The sequence below is a fragment of the Neophocaena asiaeorientalis genome, unplaced genomic scaffold (assembly GCF_003031525.2).
Source record: "Neophocaena asiaeorientalis asiaeorientalis breed wild unplaced genomic scaffold, Neophocaena_asiaeorientalis_V1.1 scaffold72, whole genome shotgun sequence".
Lineage (NCBI taxonomy): Eukaryota > Metazoa > Chordata > Mammalia > Artiodactyla > Phocoenidae > Neophocaena > Neophocaena asiaeorientalis.
In genome coordinates this window covers 5,195,829-5,215,589 of record NW_020185336.1, presented here as the reverse complement: position 1 = coordinate 5,215,589, position 19,761 = coordinate 5,195,829, and the positions used below count along the sequence as shown (strand labels likewise).

The 19,761-nt window shown below is 42.5% G+C and overlaps 2 protein-coding genes across 3 annotated transcripts in view; both read left to right on the top strand.

The window, feature by feature from the left end:
• PSMD14 (proteasome 26S subunit, non-ATPase 14) overlaps nt 1–7,788 on the top strand; it is a 93,868-nt gene extending 86,080 nt beyond the window's left edge. For both annotated transcript variants that reach the window (XM_024735988.1, XM_024735989.1), the window contains 2 exons: nt 4,864–4,926; nt 7,375–7,788. In XM_024735988.1, coding sequence (XP_024591756.1) covers nt 4,864–4,926; nt 7,375–7,473 — 162 coding nt within the window. In that variant the 3' untranslated portion in view covers nt 7,474–7,788. The remainder of the gene's footprint in view (nt 1–4,863; nt 4,927–7,374) is intronic.
• A 4,814-nt stretch (nt 7,789–12,602) lies between these two features.
• TBR1 (T-box brain transcription factor 1) overlaps nt 12,603–19,761 on the top strand; it is a 7,486-nt gene continuing 327 nt past the window's right edge. Inside the window, 7 exon segments of the mRNA XM_024735979.1 lie at nt 12,603–13,294; nt 13,856–14,010; nt 14,365–14,486; nt 15,115–15,273; nt 16,231–16,292; nt 19,352–19,759; nt 19,761. The exon segment at nt 19,761 is cut by the window's right edge and continues 327 nt beyond it. Coding sequence (XP_024591747.1) covers nt 12,603–13,294; nt 13,856–14,010; nt 14,365–14,486; nt 15,115–15,273; nt 16,231–16,292; nt 19,352–19,759; nt 19,761 — 1,599 coding nt within the window.

Here is a 19,761-nt window from a genome sequence, read left to right as displayed (position 1 = left end):
TCTCCCATTTTATCTTTAAATTTTAAGTGCATATAACTCTTTAAGCCAAGGTGTTCTCTTTTAAGGATTTATTACGAAGAATGAAATTCTACAAGTACCAACTTAGAGAAATATTTAAAGCTTGATGTTATGTGTATAAAATGAAATTGTGTAACAATATGAAAAGTCCCTACTATGTTACCTTCCCTCCATTTTTCAATGATACCTCTCTGTCTCACATATATCTCAACGTATTATGCTGTTAACAGTGTCACCTCTCAGGTGGAAGGTAGGGGAATTTTATACTTTATGTAAATCCTGGATTCTTTTTAGTTTTTGCACTAAGCAGGTGTTATTTATATCTATTGTGTTAGCTTGAGGTAGCAATGGCTTAAAGAGGATAGGAATGTACATCTCTTGCAATTCAAGTCCATGTGAAACTTTGAAGTTATTACATTCACATACCCAGATATCTCCATCTTTTGCTCCACTTTCCTTGTATTGGCTTCCATCGTTTAGATCTCCTCATGATTCATGGTGATTGCTAAAGCTTTAGCCATCCCATCTGAGTTCCAAGCAACAGGAAGAAATGCAAGGGCAAAAGAGAGAGACCTCTCAACTAAATCAATTCCTTTTCAGGATCCTTTCTGTAAGTCCCACCCAGCACTTCTGATTATATCTCATTGGCAGAACTTAATCAAGTGGACATACTTTGCTTTGAGAAAGGCTATATAGTCTTTTACCTGGGAGCATTACTGCCTTTAATAAAATTAGAGCTATATTATAAAAGAAGATGTGTATTAGGTAGGCAACTAGCAGTAGACTCTGCCATAGAAAGTTTTTTCAACAGTCTAAACTGCAGTTTCTATTATACATACACACACTTGTATGGGCACACACATGATGTTTATTTTATATCTCTATTTTATATAATTACATTTTAAAATTGGATTCCTTATAATATTTTTAGAAGGAATTTACATATTCTGGGTCACTTAATAAATCATGGGTTTGGCTTTATTCAGGATGTGTCATTATAAAGTAATGATTTCCCGAATTGCCATGAATGTTGCTTTGAGGTCTTTGGAGATAGATAAGACTGTATTTAAGTCACAGTTTCATTGCTTATTGGCTGTGTGGCTATATTGTCCCCACCATTAGTTGGGCACACTCCTTTTTTGTATATTTCCTATTGCATTATAGTTTGAGATTTACAGGCAGGTAAAGTAAAACCCAAATGCAAGCTTCTTGAAGAGCAAGAACTGTCTTACTCATAGTGAGTACTTAATAGTTATTTACTAAATGTATAAAATGAGGAAAATTCTACTGTTAGGACATACATAGAATGTACTAGAGCATTATAAGCACTTTCAAAAGGAGAGTTAGAAAAAAAATTTATAGTAGAAGTATTGCTGGAATTAACATATAGGAGATAGTGCCTAATTTCTTTATGTAAAATGTAGATTACTTCACTGGGATGTTTTAAGGATTCAGTAAATTAATATGTACATGTTAATGTTTAATTACTAATGGTTGTAGGGAACCCATTTTTTTGTTCTCCATATTCACACCTGTAATACTTTCTCATATAGTTTTCTAATCGTTTCATGTTTGTTAATTTTGCTTTCCCAAGTATGTTTTATAAAAGCCATTTCTTTAAACTTATTCTCTATCCCCATAACCCATAATGTGATTTTCAGTTATATAGTCAATGCATTGACTTTTTATGAAAATCAAGAAAGAACTAAAATGCCTATATTACATTCACTAGCAGTTTATGCAGAGATTGTTTAATGGTGAAAAAATTTACCATATAGGTGATTTTACAAAGCATGTACTTAAATGGAAGCATGGCATGTTAAGAGTGAACACTGCAAACATATCAAAGGGAAAAAAAGAAGCCCAAGGAATGGAATAGATATGACATATAAAGTGAAATAAGAGACATGGTGTCATGAAAGCAGAGGTTAAAGGATTAGAAGAGAAAAGGGGTATTGGAAAAGGTGTTCAGAAAGTTCAAGTAAACTGAGTCCATTGGAATTTGCCAGGTGGAGATCCTTAAAAGAGTACTCATGAAGTGCTAAGGGTCCAATCCATGTTTGTTAGAAGGTAAATAAAATGGTAGAATTTGAAACACAGATTTTCCATTTGAGAAATTTGACTATTACCAGGAAAAAAATAATGAGGTTAATGGCTTTAGTAAAAGCCTCTTTAAGATAGGGGGTACATCTGAGGGGATTATGATAACATAACAGACCAAATTCCAGGAATTTCTTAGAACTGTGCAGACCGTGCATGATGGGATAGCCATCTGGGGGTCTTTGTTGATAAACTGTTAAAAACGTTTCTAGTGTGAATAGCCACAAACATTTTCAGTGCTTTTTTGTTGGTTGAGTAAACCGAAGAGCACGAATGCAAAAGCAAAATTTGATGCCAAATCACAGAAGTTGCCATAAACACAGAAGTTCCCCTAGTAAGGACACTGCCTGTGCCTGAATTTCATTTGTTTCTGCTGCTACCATTTCTTAATTTTTCCTGGTGACTAGCCAGATTAGAGCTATGAATGAAGGCAAACTGGTCTTGCTCAGATGATAGATGAGATAAAGGTAACTTAGGTAGCTGGAGAAAATATTTAGGGGTTTAATGTGATGATCTGGTCTATCTCAGAACGTAAGAGATGTGCTTACTCTTTTGTCATGGGGGTTTGCAACCTTAGTATATGCCTAAATCTACAGCTGCTCCTCATTTTCCAGATGGCATCTATGGCTGGGAGTACTTTTTACCATCTGCACTTCTCAAAGAGTTTGTGAACTCTCTCTTTTAATTATAGGAAATGGAAAAACTAATTGGTAAAGTGGTTAAATGATATAAAAGATTTTTAAAATTGAGTTAGAGCTTTTTATATTCTGTTTAACCTTTCAAATAAGATCAATGCTTTAAGTGCTTTTTTACTTTCATCTTTGCATGTCTGCCATCTTTGATATTTGCAACACTCCAAAATACTCCATAATAACTATTTTGTACATGGATTGGTATTTTGAGCCAAATTCCAAAACCCTTACCTCCTTCCAGTACCGTAAAGTACTATTGTTGGCGTGTGCATAGAACTAACACTGAATGGATATAGAGTACAGACTTAACGTGAATTGTTCCATTTATCTAATATGTTTTCAGGTTGGTAAGGTGTAGTGTCATGATTTGTAAAAGTAATTTAGAAAGACAGACTTTTTATGCGTTGCCAGTGTTTCTGTATATGTAAAACACTGAGATAGTAGGAGAAGCAATTTCCCAGTTAGAAGATACGTTTTTTAACTAGCTGCGAATAATAGGATTGACATCTGACTCTGAAAATGAATATATTCTCTGTCTAGGGAATTCTAGATTTGGAGTGTTATTAACTTATTTTCCCCTTTTTAGTTTTATGAGTCATAAATGTATTTCCTAATGATGTGTTGTAAATAAGTATCCTGTAATAATCAGTAGATACAATACTTATTAACTGTCTTTTCTCTTTAGGCAGATTCTACTGCGGAAAATTCTCCAGATAGTTTGTCCGTTTATAAAATTAGATACTTGCCATCTTTGCTCATTTTCAAGTTCTCTGTTTACAAAACTATTAAGAAGGTGTGAAATGCAGCCAAACTTCCCAGTTTATGGGAAATGTCTGATGCTTGCATTTCCTACGTGTTCATTGTTCACACATGAAGAAATTTGGCAGCTGTGAGATGATTAAGTTTAGAGTATCCAAATCTAACCCTCACTGGGATTTTGGTTTCCTGCTTTCTGCCCCTGTCTTCTCACCCCCTTTGTAACCATATTAAGTGCTATGGTATTACTTCTTAAGATTGGTGATACTTAAATTTTCTTCATTTTCCATTTATCAAATGCTGTGAATAAATCATAGACCAGGAGTTCACCTGATGCAGAGTCCTAGCTTCAGGCAGTACCATACCCAAAACTTACGAAGGAGGTTGCTTAAACTTAGAATTCTCGATAAAGAGGTTACACAGTGGTGCATTATTAGGGTAGAGGGCAATACTGGTAGCTAATCTAAATGCTGTAATTACTTCAAAATTATTCTGCTAGAAAATTTATGGTCATACACATAAAAGTTTGTAGCTGGCTTTGAAAATAGTAGAAAGTGGTTTGTATATATGGTTTGGTTGAATAATTTTTGATTTGGCATTTGTTTCAAGTAATATTTTTGATGTTGAAAACTTCAGATTACTCTATTTCTTCATGATTATTAAAGATCATTCATGTGGAGAACTGAGAATTTTTTCTGAGTACATCTATTACTTTTACAGATTTAAATATGTGAAGGTATTAAGGGATTACACTATATGATTTGTTAACTGTGGATCAAAAGTCAGTAGCAGGTCCTTGGATCCTAAGTGTTACTACTGATAGTTAGATACTGGGTATGCACAGTTTGGTTGACAAGAAAAAGGTGACAAAGATAATAGGAAGTTGGGGGAGAGCCATAGTGAAAGTAGGAAAAGAAAAAGGAGACAGAATGGGAGTAGTTAGTACCCCAGTGCCACAAGCAGCTCCCTTAGGGTCTTCCATCCTCCAGTTTAGCCATCCCTCAGATAATTCCATAACAGTTTTCAAATGGTTACCACTTCCATTTGGTGGTCCAATTGGATATTTTCAATGTCTTTTACAAATTTCTTAAGTCTGTTTTCAAAATGATGGTGGTTATAGTTTTTATTACCCTGAAGGCTGTTCTGAAGATTAGCAAAATTGCTTTTTTGTGCAATAAATTACTTGAATAAAAGGTTCTGTGAATGAAAATTATGATCATCATTATCTGATAATTATTCAGCAGTGGGAAAAGTACATTTAGAACTTGAAACTCTGTCCTTTGTGTTTCATTCACAGGCTGTAGAAGAAGAAGATAAGATGACACCTGAACAGCTGGCAATAAAGAATGTTGGCAAGCAGGTGAGGTGTACTGTAATAGGTTATGCATTCACATAATAACATGCTCTTGTAGAGTTAAAAGTATTTTGGAGCCTGTGTGATTTTTTTTTTCCCTGTCTGTTCACTGTACATTTTTCTTCTGTCATGTAAATGTGATGCTAATTTTAAAGGTCCCTGAATTATTTGATGTCAGATTCTTTTTGCCATCTATAGAGAAGTAAATCACAAATATACCTGTGAGATACTATGTTCAGTGAAAACAATTTTGTAGAAATAAAGTAGGAAACTTGTGTCCTGAGTTGATTTTCCAAGCACTATTTTTACTTGAAATAATATTGTCCATGAAGATAATAGAATGATAGGTTTATTTCATATGTAACAGTTTTAAAAATGATATAGTTTATCAATATGTAGGCTTCAATATATAGGTAATATTCCTGAGAAAGCTTAGAGCCCTGTTGGATTCTACTGAGTGAAGGGAAAGGGTTTTAAGTATTTGCTCTTTCACTTTTCCCAAGATGAAATATATATTTTAGTTCCTATTTTTCTGAAGGTTGGGGGGAACACAGCAACCAATTAAAAGAATCTACAGATTAATTAGACTGTTTTTTAAAGAATGTTGATTACATTTTTTCATTTCATGGAACATGGTTATCATATTGCTGATGTTGGCAGAATCTTGATATTTCAGATGCAAGACACTAAGCTGTCTTTGCTTTCAGCCATCCTACCATATGCTCTGATCCCATCACATCTCACAAGCTATGTAGGTTTGGGCCAGGACCATTCTTGGATGGGAAATCTCTAAGAATCACCCAGCTGCCACAAGAAGTAATGTAGATAACTGAGGGAAGTGTGTTACCAATTCACCGCAAAACCAGTTATTCCAATAGAGCAGTAGGGGCAAAGGTCTGACTTAAGTATCATAATTGGTGAAGTCAAATCTCACTGCATTCTGAATATTACAGTTTCATTAACAAGAGGAACCCTCCAAAACCGAAAATGAGATATAATTCATCTTATTCTCTCATCCTGTGTGATACAGTCACCCTTGTTGTCTTCTCCCACTACTTATTTTAGTCTAATATGTAATATTAGATCACCAACTTGGAGCCTCGCATTCAGTAACTATTTTTTGAATAAATGACTCTGATGCTATAGTTTCTTGATGTAGATTCTATTTAACAGTTAGCAGCAAAGAAATTAAAAGTGAAACTGAAAATATATATAATTGGCAAAGTTTAATAATCATCAGAATCATTTTTTAAAAATATAGTACTTCACTAGTTTGGCCTCCTTTGTGGCAAAAGCAAAACTGCCTATGATGGAATCAGACCAATATCTTTTTCTCCTGCCAGTCTTTCTTAGTCTCTGTCACCTAAAATGTCCTAAGGCTTATTTCTGAAATAAAGAAAATTTAGTGTTGTGGTCTAGTTATTTGAAATTATTTGTAGCGTGTTGTATCTCTGGGTATTTTAAAGAAATCGAGCGTATTGAAATTGTAGTTTAGAAAAGAACAGCCAAGAAGTAATTTCAGTGGTGAACATTTGTTTAAAGTTAGGAGTCTTGGTATTTTAGCAAAATACATATAAGAAAATAATGGTTTAGTTGAAAGTTTTTTATTGTGTGCAATATGTATCCTTTATTTCAAAGCTTTCAAATTTAGCTGAAATATTTTAATCAGCTCAGCCTTAAACATAAATGTGTATTAAGCATTTAAACTTAACTTCCTTTATTACAATGCAATTTTAAGTCTTGTTTTTAACTCAGATGTTTCAAATACAGATTTGATCAGGTTTAAATTAACGGATTGTACCTATATTCTTTTCTGTGATACATTTTTTCCAAATAGCTACACGAAATATTTATCCTTAACATTTTAGAATTGATCCAAATTGTATTTAAATTTTTTAATTACTAACAGTGACTTTTGATCCAAGAATATTTCCTGAATCATTTAAAGCACTGTTCCTGAAATATTAAAATTACATAGGAATTAAATTAAAATTACAGAGGAAGTGATGAGAATTCACATTGAACTCTTTCCTTTTGGTATGTCTGCTTTGAGTAAAGTACCCCCTCAGACATTCAGTATATATGAATGGCAGAAAATATACACACATAATCAGGCTTATGCACACAGATAAAATGCTTATGCTTTTTAAAAAAAATCAGATGATTTCGGATTTGTATAGAATTCCTTGTGACTCTTTATCATTTCTGCTGCAGAGTCATACCATCGATTGTGTAAATCGATGTTTATTTTATCAGCTCCTTAACATTTTAACAGATTTAGAAATCCTGAAAATGTAACAATATATAGGGAAAGTTAAATTGTAAAATGTATATAAATTTAGTTTTGGCTTTCTTTACCAATTTCATCAGCTACTGAAAAAAAATCTAAATAATTCATCTACCAGTAATATGGTTCTTTTTCCTTTTTCTTTCCTTATTCCTTTTTTCTTTTAGGACCCCAAACGTCATTTGGAGGAACATGTGGATGTACTTATGACTTCAAATATTGTCCAGTGTTTAGCAGCTATGTTGGATACTGTTGTATTTAAATAAAGCAATGCAAAAAGCTCTTAGTGATACTTTCAGTGTATAGTCCTCTTGTTCCTAATGCTCAAAATCAAGGGACCTCTGAAGGTGTATTTGGTTAAATGTAAGACATCTGGCATCATTTGCAGCACTGTAACACCTTCAGTCTCCGTTGTGCAATTACTTCTGTTTCTTTAGTCAGGGTCTTTGCAGATTCCAAAGTTGTATAAGAATACATCAAAGTGGACAAATTTTGTTAAGATCCCATTTAATATTTGAAGAAATCAGTAACACAAATATATTTTGATTGTTGCTTACAAAATAAAATACATTTACAGTCTATGTCTCCTGAGGTCTTTTTGGCACTGGGTGGAATTGACAGAATAACATTTGACAGTGCGCTGGAAATCTCACACAAAGATATGTTTTCCTTTGTAATTTAAGATAACACATACAACATCAGTGTGATAACAAAACTTCACAAATGTAAAGTGACTGCCATTAAAGAGTGGCTACCTCATTAGTGAGTAACCCAGAAAAACGTTGACATATTTTATTAAAAATATTTGTCACAAGTTAATACTGAATACTCAATATCTTGTTAACAGATTATACTTTCAGTATTTCAGAGGGGTACATATAAGGAGAAAAGGGAGGCAGTTTAAATTTAGACTTTGATGATTTTTTTTTTTTTAAAGAGTACATTCCACCAACAGTGTTGCGATTGTCTGGGAATTGCCTGCTGCAAAACTTCACTAGACTTTCAGCTGAGACAGCCATAGAAGGTGTGCGGTGTCCTCAAAGCAAAACGAGAAACGTAGCCATAATGTGAATTGAGTATCATGAGCACATAAGCAGTAATTTTGTTACTGTTTTCTCTCATCTTTCTTAAATTAACTTAGAAGTACCCAGTTTTCTGATAAAGACAAAAAGTTGACTACTGGCAGTTTTCATAGATGACCTCGTCCCTCAACCTGTTTCTAACCTGATGTACATAAGTACTCACACATGGTACAGCACCATACTGGGTACACCAAAGAATGTGCAAAACGCATGGAGACAAAGATTTAATTGTCTCTCCCTTTGTGAAAATACGGTAAGAATGTTTCTAAGGCTTCATTAAAGAGGGAATTTACTTGGGGATTTAGAATTGAGCTTTAGCCTCCGATAGAGTAGTATGAATAATGTGGTGAACCAAATTACTCTCCTATTTGAATAATTCTAGGCTGTTCTTGGTTGCCTAAAGTTACCAGAAACTAAAAGTGGAAGTGGCTTAAATTCCCACTATGTTTCACAGTCTCTGTTTTTGGTGGAATAAGGTATTCTGAGCATTTCTTGATTGTGCTGTGGTTTCTTCTTTTAAATATAGTGATGGTATATTTTATATAGGACTTGTAATATGTATTAATTGTTGGGATTACAACAGCTAACCATTTACAATTAAAATATGAGTTGAAGTTTGTAGAAATTTTCCTTTTGCCTGATTTAAACTTGTGTGCAAGTGTTTCGGGTTTTTTTAATACATGATTTTCCCCTTTACATAAATCAGGTTCTGTGACTTTCACAGATAGTGTGAAAAGCTAGTCAAGATTATTTTTGTACAATATGTCCAAAGAAGAAGGCCTCAATAATACAAGGGTTATTCTCAACATTCCATTGGAAACTACTTTTTTTTTTTTTTTCTTTCTTTCACTTTAGTCCCCTGAAAAATAGCTCCTGAGTGAGTAAAGTGACTGAGAAGGCTTACACAAGGCCTGCCTTTTGCTCTTCTTGTTTGATCACCTCATCTTCCGGGACTTCCCACAGTCACATACCATGTTCTCCCACTTGGTTCATGTTGGAGACGTTCCCAATTTCAAAACCTTACCAGAATCCCTCCTAGCAAAAACCTACAGTTTTGTAGATTTGGAGTCAATCAGAATGAGGATGTCTTAAGAAGGCTCAGTGAACACCTTTCTCTTGGAATGCACAGCTACTTTAGCAGGAGCCTGATAACCCAGGCCGAGGCAGGCACTGAAACAACTTATTTAATCACAAGCTCAATAAGCCACTTCAGGGTGTGTGTGTGTGTTTATGTGAGCATCTTTACCGGTCTCTGCAGCACTAAAGCAGCACTAGAACCAAAACTCTTGCCTCTAATACAGAGATGTTCCCGCTTTCCACTTAGCCTAGTATGGGGGCATCAAAAGCTCCAGCCTCACTATTCAGTGCCATCTGCCTGTACCAGGAGCACCTGAGTCTTCCGGGAGCTCATTAGAAATACAGACCTGCTGAATCCGAATCAAGAATCCTGGTGTGGTGCATAAGCACTTTTAAAGTTTGAGAAGACCAGCTCTGTGGAAGTATGATTCAAGAGCTGATGTGCTGATTCTGAGAAAAGCCTGTTTTCCTTCTTGAGCATATACGTTGAAGACGTAGCCTGTATGTGAGGAATCACTGAATTCAGTACTGGTAATCTAAGTGAGAATGCACATTTATCTCCTAATCCAATTCCTTAGAAACTCTGAGGAGGAGGCACTCTCCCTTTCCTCTACTTTAACATGTCATTTTTAGCATTCTTCATTTTTTAAAAAGCCAGTTCAGGGTACCGGGAGTAACAAAACCCGAAAAAGAGCCCAGGCAGAGTCTCCTTTCTGCGACACACTGAAGGCTCTGTCCCACCGAGGAGAGGGTGGAGAGGCATTCGGGGACAAAGAAGTGAATGATCGAAAAAGGGGAAAGCAAGAGTAGCCAAAACCAGGCCAAAGGCTCTCGGGAGAAATGGCGGTGAAAGGTAAAAGGCAAAGAAAACCAAGCGTCCAATAATGTCATAGCTACTGTCCCCTCCCCCCACACCCCAACGCCTCAACAGTTAAGGCCCTGCTTGTTAGTGAAGCGTCCTGGCCACGAGCTGAGATTTGCTTTCTAAAGGAAAATGGGGTCTGGCTGTATTTTTTTTTTCCCAGTCCGGGACATCTGGGCACCAACCCTTCCGGCCCTGGGCCGCGCTCGCCGGGCCTTGCCACTCCTGGTGCCCTCTGCGGCCAAGGCGCCCGCCCACCTCGGGGGCGCAGTCCGGGCTCAGCGCTGGCCGCTCAGCCCCCAGAGGCGGCGCTCTCAAAATGCGCCCGCCTAGGCGCAGGTCGAGTCGGGTTAGACCCTCTCTGCAAAGCGCCAGACCCACCCAATGTCCCCGGCGCCGCTCTCCCTCAGGGAGCGGCCGGGCCCGAGAAAGGCAGATGCACTCTCTCGGAGGAAGGTACGAGCTCCACCGGGCGGAGGCGCCCAGGCCGAGCCTCCGGCAGGGAAAGAGTGTGTGCCCCCGGGGTCCGCGCCAGCGGCCGCTCGCCCCGCGCTCCCCGGGTCTGTGGGCGGCTCCCTCTCGGGACCGCCAGGGTGCTGGGGAGCCTACGGGGACCTTAGACAATGGAGCCAGAGCCGGGCGGCTGGCCTGGGGCCGAGCGCCGGGCGCGGGGGTGGCTTCTCTCGCCGCCTGCCCCCGCAGTGCCCCGCGTGGAGCCGGCCCGCCAGTCAGCCAGCTCGCGGGGCCGAGCTGAGCTCCGGCGCTGCGCTCCTCCTCCTAGTTCCCGCGCGGCTCGGCGTCCCGGGAAAGCCACAGGAGGGCAGGTTGGCGGGTGCCGGCCACGGGAAGCAGCGTAGAGCGGTGAAGCCTCTTGGCCCTCTGGTTCGGGCGGAGGGCTGGGCTCCTCTGTAGACCCAGTACTGGGATATTTCTTCCTACACCTCGGCGCTGCTTTGGGCCTCGTGCTATTGATTTGTGCCAACATCCTTTTAAACTGGTTCTTTTCTCTATTCCTCTTTAGATTCTTTCTCATTTTAAAATTACTGGCATGGATTCTTTTTCTCCCCTCCAGATTATATAAACATTAAACACACACACACACACACACACACACACACACAGAGTCTTCCGTAACGATCACTGCGTTGACACCACTTCCACTCTGTCTCCCCAGATCAACGCTTCTAGGGCACCCATTTGCGCGAGGACCCGGCCCTCTCTTTTCCTGGCGAGGCTTTTGAACCTGTCGCCAAGGCCGTACCTCAGAGAGAAGGAAGTGCAGTGGCATGCGAGGCATGCATGGCGCCTGCCCCCAGTTAGATGCTCTTCAGATAATCTGCAACCAAGCTCGCTGATAAAATATTTAGGAAAGACCTCGTAAACATCATAGCAACTACATTAAGGCACTTCAGCCCGACAGCTTATGATTATTTCAAAACTTAAAAAGGAGATCATTGATTGTCACTGTTTCTGTGCTCAACCAAGAAACCGAACCTTCCCGAGGTGGGTGGATGGGGGGGCTGAGTTGCTTGCCTTTCTCCCCCACTACTCCCCCTTCCCGCTCTCTCTCATGGAGGTGGCTCTCAGCAGCAGTGATTTATTTATGTATGTATGTAGTTTAAAAGGTGTGCGTTGGTGGGGGTGTTCGTGGAGGACACACAGGACCTGCTCACAAAGGACTGGGTCAGGTGTCTTGTGCTTCTGTATTAACTGGAAAAGACAGACTCTGGAACTTTTACAGGGCGAGAAGAGGCCACCGGCTCGCGCTTTGTATACTTTGCACTTGAAATCGTTACATTCAACTGAATATTTGGCTCATTCAGATCCGAAAAATCTCCTAGCATCGTTGAATTCCCTCCTCCGCCCCTCAGCTCCAAAGGAGGGAGGTGGGGGGAGAAGGTAGGAGAATGTTTAGTAAATTTCACATCTTTGAATCTTCCTAAAGCAGTGGTCACAAAGCTTAAAGGTGACACAACAGTGCTCACGTAAAACTAACACACGCTCCCCATCCCACCCCCAAGCCAACAATAAAATCATCCCCTTCAGTTTGCCATGATCGCAGCGACCAGGAGCCAGGTGATTATCCTAATTAATGTCTATCTAATTAAATTACTGTCAGCAGTTAACCAATGGCAGGAGCCGTTTCATCGGCTGCACAAGCAGCAAGATCAAAAGTGAGCCTTTTCTGATTGCTGCATAGTGTCAATTGGCCAATCTCTTCTCCCAGGGAAAAAAAAAGTAAATCAAACCTTTGAGAAGCATTTGCTGGTTGAAGTGCTTTCTGTCTAGTGAGGGGGTCTGTGGATTTCTAGTTTATGATAAATAGGACTTTAAAAACCAGGGACAGGAGGGCGAGTGTTCAGGTTCCAGAGCTATGCAGCTGGAGCACTGCCTTTCTCCTTCTATCATGCTCTCCAAGAAATTTCTCAATGTGAGCAGCAGCTACCCACATTCAGGCGGATCTGAGCTCGTCTTGCACGATCATCCCATTATCTCGACCACTGACAACCTGGAGAGAAGTTCACCTCTGAAAAAAATTACCAGGGGGATGACGAATCAGTCAGATACAGACAATTTTCCTGACTCCAAGGACTCACCAGGGGACGTCCAGAGAAGTAAACTCTCTCCTGTCTTGGACGGGGTCTCTGAGCTTCGTCACAGTTTCGATGGCTCTGCTGCAGATCGCTACCTCCTCTCTCAGTCCAGCCAGCCACAGTCCGCGGCCACTGCTCCCAGTGCCATGTTCCCGTACGCCGGGCAGCACGGACCTGCGCACCCCGCCTTCTCCATCGGCAGCCCCAGCCGCTACATGGCCCACCACCCGGTCATCACCAACGGAGCCTACAACAGCCTCCTGTCCAACTCCTCACCGCAGGGCTACCCCACCGCCGGCTACCCCTACCCACAGCAGTACGGCCACTCCTACCAAGGAGCCCCGTTCTACCAGTTCTCCTCCACACAGCCCGGGCTGGTGCCCGGCAAAGCGCAGGTGTACCTGTGCAACAGGCCCCTTTGGCTGAAATTTCACCGGCACCAAACGGAGATGATCATCACCAAACAGGGCAGGTAATGCTACGTTCTTGGCTGCCGCTGCTCCAGGCGCGGTCCGGGGGCAAGTGCACCCGGCTTGTGACCGCCGCGGCAGCGAAGATTTGGGGTCGGGAGCAGAGTGGAAGGCGCTCTGGCGCGTCCTAGAGTTGGCTGGTGTTGGAAAAACGGAAAGTGGAAGGTCTAGCCACCGCGGTGATGTCGGGGAGGGGGGTCCCGCTCTAGAAAGGTGGTCGGAGAGCCAGTCAGTGGCCGGAGAAAGGAGAGCGAGAGAGAGGGGGAGAGCCCTGGCCGGTGGCCGGGAGATGGGAGGGACGCATCAACGCCCGATGCACCGACAGGTGGAGATTCGGGTCGCCAATCTCGCTTTTCAGCTGGGCAGTGCTACCTGCCGACTCCCCGACTTCAGCCCCACTTCTTTTCCTCCGCCACCACCCCTTTTCCAACCCAGCAAACATTCGCTCATTGACGCTGAGAGAACAAGTTTTGCTTTGCTATCTGGCGCCTCGCTTCTTGCATTTAATCTTTAACATTTATGTTTTTCCCCCTTGTTTTCTCCCCCCTTCCTAATTTAAATAGGCGCATGTTTCCTTTTTTAAGTTTTAACATTTCTGGTCTCGATCCCACGGCTCATTACAATATTTTTGTGGATGTGATTTTGGCGGATCCCAATCACTGGAGGTTTCAAGGAGGCAAATGGGTTCCTTGCGGCAAAGCGGACACCAATGTGCAAGGCAAGTCCTTCCAATTAACACGTTTTCCTGACACTTATTTAGGTGAGAATGATTAATTAAAGCCTTTGTGGACTGGCTCGAGCGACTTTTAAAACGATCGGCCAATGACTTCTAAAAGCAAACGAGGGGGATAGGGGGACAGACTGAGCCGCGAGAAGGGGGAGGATTATGCAAAAGCAATTTTAATCATCCCAGTTAATAGGAAGAAAGCACGGCCTAAAAAGCCCCAGCTAATGGGCCTCACGGTGGAATAAGGGGTGTGCGTATGTGTATATGTGTGTGTGTCCTGCGTGGTGAGGAGTTAAGACTGGGCAGTGCCCGGGGCACATGTAAACAACTTGTTTCTTTCTCTAGGAAATCGGGTCTATATGCATCCGGATTCCCCCAACACGGGGGCTCACTGGATGCGTCAAGAAATCTCTTTTGGAAAATTAAAACTTACAAACAACAAAGGAGCTTCAAACAACAATGGGCAGGTCAGTGGCTCAAGCGCTCATTTCTCTCTCTCTCTCTCTCTCTCTCTCTCTCTCTCTCTCTCTCGCTCTCTCTCTCTCTCTCTCACACACACACACACACTCACTTATACATACTCGTCCCTCCCTAAGATCCAGTTAATCACTTTAAACCAACATGAGAAACTGGACACGTTTCTTTGCTTCATTAAAAAGACTTCTAAAAAATTCTATTTCCATCCTCCGAAATTATATTAAACAATCTACAAAGTTGTTCTTCTCCCCCCCTCTCGCCCAATTCCCGAGTTCCCAACCTTCCCAAGTACAAATACTTGGTTGATTTTGAGAAGGAAACGCGCAGGATCTGCAGGTTGTGAAAATCTTTGTTTCTCCTTAAAGGAGGACAGGGAGAAGGGCCCTGAGGATCGGGCGGTCGGGTTTGGTTTTCCTCCCGTGCTCGGGCGATCCGTGCTCCCGGGCAGCGAGGGCTGGTCTGCCCCCGCCAGCCAGTCACCAGCCGGGCGAGGCCCGCTATCAGTTACTAGGGGCGGCGGGCTCCTTGCAGCCTCCGCGCGGCTGGCGGCGCAGAGCCCCGCGCACGCCGGCTGCGTTAACGCGCCGCCCGGCGCTCCCCTTTCTCTCCGCCGGACAGATGGTGGTTTTGCAGTCCTTGCACAAGTACCAGCCCCGCCTGCATGTGGTGGAAGTGAACGAGGACGGCACGGAGGACACCAGCCAGCCCGGCCGCGTGCAGACATTCACTTTTCCCGAGACTCAGTTCATCGCCGTCACCGCCTACCAGAACACCGATGTAAGGAGGCCTGGGGGCTGGGCGCGCGGCGGTCGGCACCGGCTTCTCCAGGCCCGCGCCGCTACCCCCGGCCATCCCCCGCTCTGGCACTAACGTCAGCCGCAGCTGGCTCTGCTGCGCCTTTTAGGCGTAGGGCTAGGGGCCTGCTGGGCACCTTCCCTAAACACCTAGCCGGTGGGAAAACGCTTCCTATTCGTCTCCGTCGCGGGTCACCCGGGCCACCTTTAAGGTGACCAGAATTTCTCGGGCCTCTTGGGAATTTTTATTTAGTTTTCAAGCATCACTTTCTGGGTGATCAAAAGAAACCCACATTCATATATTTAAAAACTACAATAAATTACTGGGGGCTACGAAGTGAGTTTTCTAGCAGTTTGAACTTAAGCATTTGCAAGTTTGCAGAAACTTATTTTACTACTGTTGATTTGACTACTAGAATTGATGGTGTTTTTTAAAAACTTAAATGAAAATATTAGAAGTTAAAAATATGCGTTTATTTTAAATCAAAACTGATTTTAAGATGCAGATTGTGGGTTCTTCAAGTTGTGTATCAAAAGCAACCAATTTTAAAAAATGTGATGAAACATTTAAGGTACGAAACATTTTTTAGTGATGAATTCAAGTGCCCCTTAAAGATTTTTGCCTGAGTAAGGGCATTATGTAACAAGCATTTAAAAAAATGAGCATTTGAACCAATTTAGAACACATGGGAGAGCTAATTGAAAGCAATTCTTTAGTTTTAGTCACCATTAATTTAAACATGTTCCTCATAACTTTCATCATACTTTCTTTTTTTTCCTTTCCACCCATTCCCTCAAATTTTTCAGTTAGGGAAACTTTGCTATTTAATGAAATTGTGGGCCGTAAGCCCCTGTAAAAAGCAGCAGATGACATATCCTTAAACACCCAATCCTCTGTATAGAATGTAAAATCGTATTAATCTTTTTTTCTCTTTTCCAGATTACACAACTGAAAATAGATCACAACCCCTTTGCAAAAGGATTTCGGGATAATTATGACACGTAAGTAGTTTTGCACTTTCTCAAATTTGTGGAATTGGGCTTTAGGTCAAAGGTGGATTGCTTTGTACAGGCTTTTGGAAGCTAGAAAGTGTGAAGACAGGGTTGTTTTCGAGGTTTTCCTTTCCTTTTTGTCGGCTCCCCTTCTCTCTGGTGACCTGGCTTAGTACTTCTGTGGTTTTGGTGAAAGGTTTCCTCTGCCTATTTTTAGCTTTTGCGTGAATTACAAAGTTGTTGGCGGGGCTTGGGGACTGGCTGGCTGGGGAAGCCGCCCTGGTTCCCGGGTGCGCGAGTTGTATGTGGCACTGCAGATGCTCAGCTCAGATTGTCTGTGTCTGAAACCGCCCGAGCCTGCCTGAAAGTGCATGTGGCTCTGGCAGTTGTTACAGTCTCCTTGGCATATGTGACTTTTATTTACCCATTTCCAAGTTTTGTGTAATAGCTTTTCCTGTGCAAGTTTACTATGGACTGAATAAAAATGTGCACCCACTACAGGCAAGTTCACGAGCACAGCCGATATTGCAGTCACTTCAGGCTTTGGGAAGGACCCAGGTTCTGTTGCTGTGTATTATTTATGCTTCGAAAGAAAAATATTTCCTCTTATCGTTTTTATCTAGGTGCGTTTTAATTAAATGTGTTGGTTCCCTTTTCTCCAGGCATCCTTTACCTACTCCATGTCTTTTCTATCAAAATGCTGTCCTCTGGGGGCAACAGTAGGTGTAAACTGAATACTTCCTGGGCTTGTTCTAGCGTTCTTCCTCAGAGCCCAGGTATAGTGCCTAGGAGTTCAGATAGAGTTATATAGCAAAATCTAAATCTGGATTATGGTGATCCCTTCACTTTTTTCTGACCATAGAAGGGAAGGATACATAAATTTTAATTTCATGGCTTGCATTAAGTGCTTGGGATAGAACTACAAAGTTGAATCTGTCTTTGACTAGGAATAGATTAAATTTGTGGAGGAGACAAGTGGCTATCTCCAGGTAGATACCGAACTTCCCTCCTGATATTTTTATAACAAATTGAAAAGACAGTCATGGATGGTACTGCCTGTAACTGCCATGTGCATCCCTCAAAAGTGGTCCAAAGGAAGCAAGCCTAATCAGTATGATTCCCCAGAAAAAAAAAAAACTTGGCTACTCTAGTCCTTCCTCACAATCTAAAAAAGGTGGGCTCAGCACAGTGGAAAGTGTGTGGCCCATGAGACCAGAGATATTGGTCTCTGTACTAGGGGGTCTTGTAGATTTGGAGCTTTTAATTCTGCTGTGAACATCTGTTCCAAAGCATTTATTTTGCACAAATCAATTCAGTAATCCCAAGTGGGTTGGGACCTGGATGGGCATATAAACTGTATCTTTTGCAGATTGTTTTTTTTTTTCTTTTTAAAATATTGTGGTGGTAAACAGAGAAGATATTTGCACCTTGCTGGTTATGTTCCCTTCCTGCCTCCCTCTACTTGTTCTTATTTGAGGCTGGAATTAAATTTCAGGAGGAAAATTTTGTGCAGTAAGCAAACTGCACCTGAGCAGCCACAGCATAACACTCACTTGCCCCTCTTCTGGCTGACTTCTGTTGGAAAAAACCACTTCCATTTGGTTCTTAAACCACTATATATTCCTCATAAAAATCTTCTTTAACTATACAAGTGGTTATCTTAGACCTTTATGGGTTAGAGAAGAGTAGAATGGTTTATGACACTCCCTTTCCACTGTTAATGTCGGTTATTTGGGCCTGGCTCACTTTTGGAGAAACAGGGAGAGCAATAAAGAGTTCAGGGGGGCCAGGGGGTTTGCTTGGCCACTCACCAGGGAATCTCCTCCCCAAAGGATTGAGGTCTGACAAGACTGAGGCTCTCTTTCAAAACAGTCTGTTGATTAAAGATTAAAACATTTATGTGTGAGCTAAATAAAAAGGGAGGCATGTGTGTATGTGTATGAGAAAATACTTCGACCAATCTTGATCCAATCTCTGGTTCCTTCTCAATTCGAATGGGATTTTCTAGGCCCAGGGCCTAGAGCTAATCTTTGACTATTTTATTTAAGGTAATTCTTAGTAACACAATTACTGTATGTGGTTGGGCAAGTTATTTAACTTCCCTTTGCCTCAGTTTCTTCACCTGTAAAGTGGGATAATAATGGTACCTAACTTGGAAAATTGTTGTGATGGTTAAATAAATTACTGTCTGTACAGTCCTAGACAAGGGTGCCTGGTACACATAATCAAGTTGTATAAGGATGAGCTATTATTAGTGGGAGACTGCTTGGCAGAGGTTGATAACTGTACTGCAAGAGTTTGCCCCCCAGGTTGTTGTTGCTGTTGTTTTTAACCAGTAACAGATCAAAAGCTGGGGAAAGAAGGTCAGAGTAAAGAATGCTTTTTCTCTGCAAAAGAATTTTACTGATTGATGACTTTGTTTCCAAGTAGTAATTCTTGTTTGTATTAGTGGTCGGGAGCTGGGGGTTGAAAGATCACACGGGGAAAACAAGACAGTAAGTCCTGCGGAGGCTTGCAGCAGTAACCCTCCCGGGTCTCAGCAGACTGGCGAAAACCAGTCCGATGCTTGTCAGTACCTGGGGGGCCCGCGCGTGTGTCAAATGGAGGAAAGCGGTCTTAAAAGGGTGGAAGTGGGTGACTTGTTTAGAAATTTCGCTCAGAAACTCTCACCGAAGAAGAAAGGCCCACTGGGCAAATAACACCTTAATTCCTGGGTAAATCTGCCTTAATGTGTACACATACAGTGGAGAAGTGGGATGAGAATCCCTTGCTGTGCTCCTCTCTTGGGCCCCCTGTGCACCTGGCGAGAGAACGCAAGAGAGGAGGGAAGCCTTCCTCTTCACCTGTATCATTTTTAGGTCCCTGAATAGACAGATTGATTCCTTTATAATTTCACGATTTATTTTGGAGAGGATGCAGGTCTGTGACCTTTTGTCTGTCTCCATCCTGGACGGCGGCAGGTTACACGTGGAGATGGTGTGGGTGGGCAACCAGGGGTGGCCTTCCCTTTTGCCCCCCGAAGGGACCTGGCGCCACCCTTCGGTTCTCTCTCTCTCCCTCCCTCGCAGGATCTACACTGGCTGCGACATGGACCGCCTGACCCCCTCGCCCAACGACTCCCCGCGCTCGCAGATCGTGCCCGGGGCCCGCTACGCCATGGCCGGCTCTTTCCTGCAGGACCAGTTCGTGAGCAACTACGCCAAGGCCCGCTTCCACCCGGGCGCGGGCGCGGGCCCCGGGCCGGGCACGGACCGCAGCGTGCCGCACACCAACGGGCTGCTGTCGCCGCAGCAGGCCGAGGACCCGGGCGCGCCGTCGCCGCAGCGCTGGTTTGTGACGCCGGCCAACAACCGGCTGGACTTCGCCGCCTCGGCCTACGACACGGCCACGGACTTCGCGGGCAACGCGGCCACGCTGCTCTCGTACGCGGCGGCCGGCGTGAAGGCGCTGCCGCTGCAGGCGGCCGGCTGCACGGGCT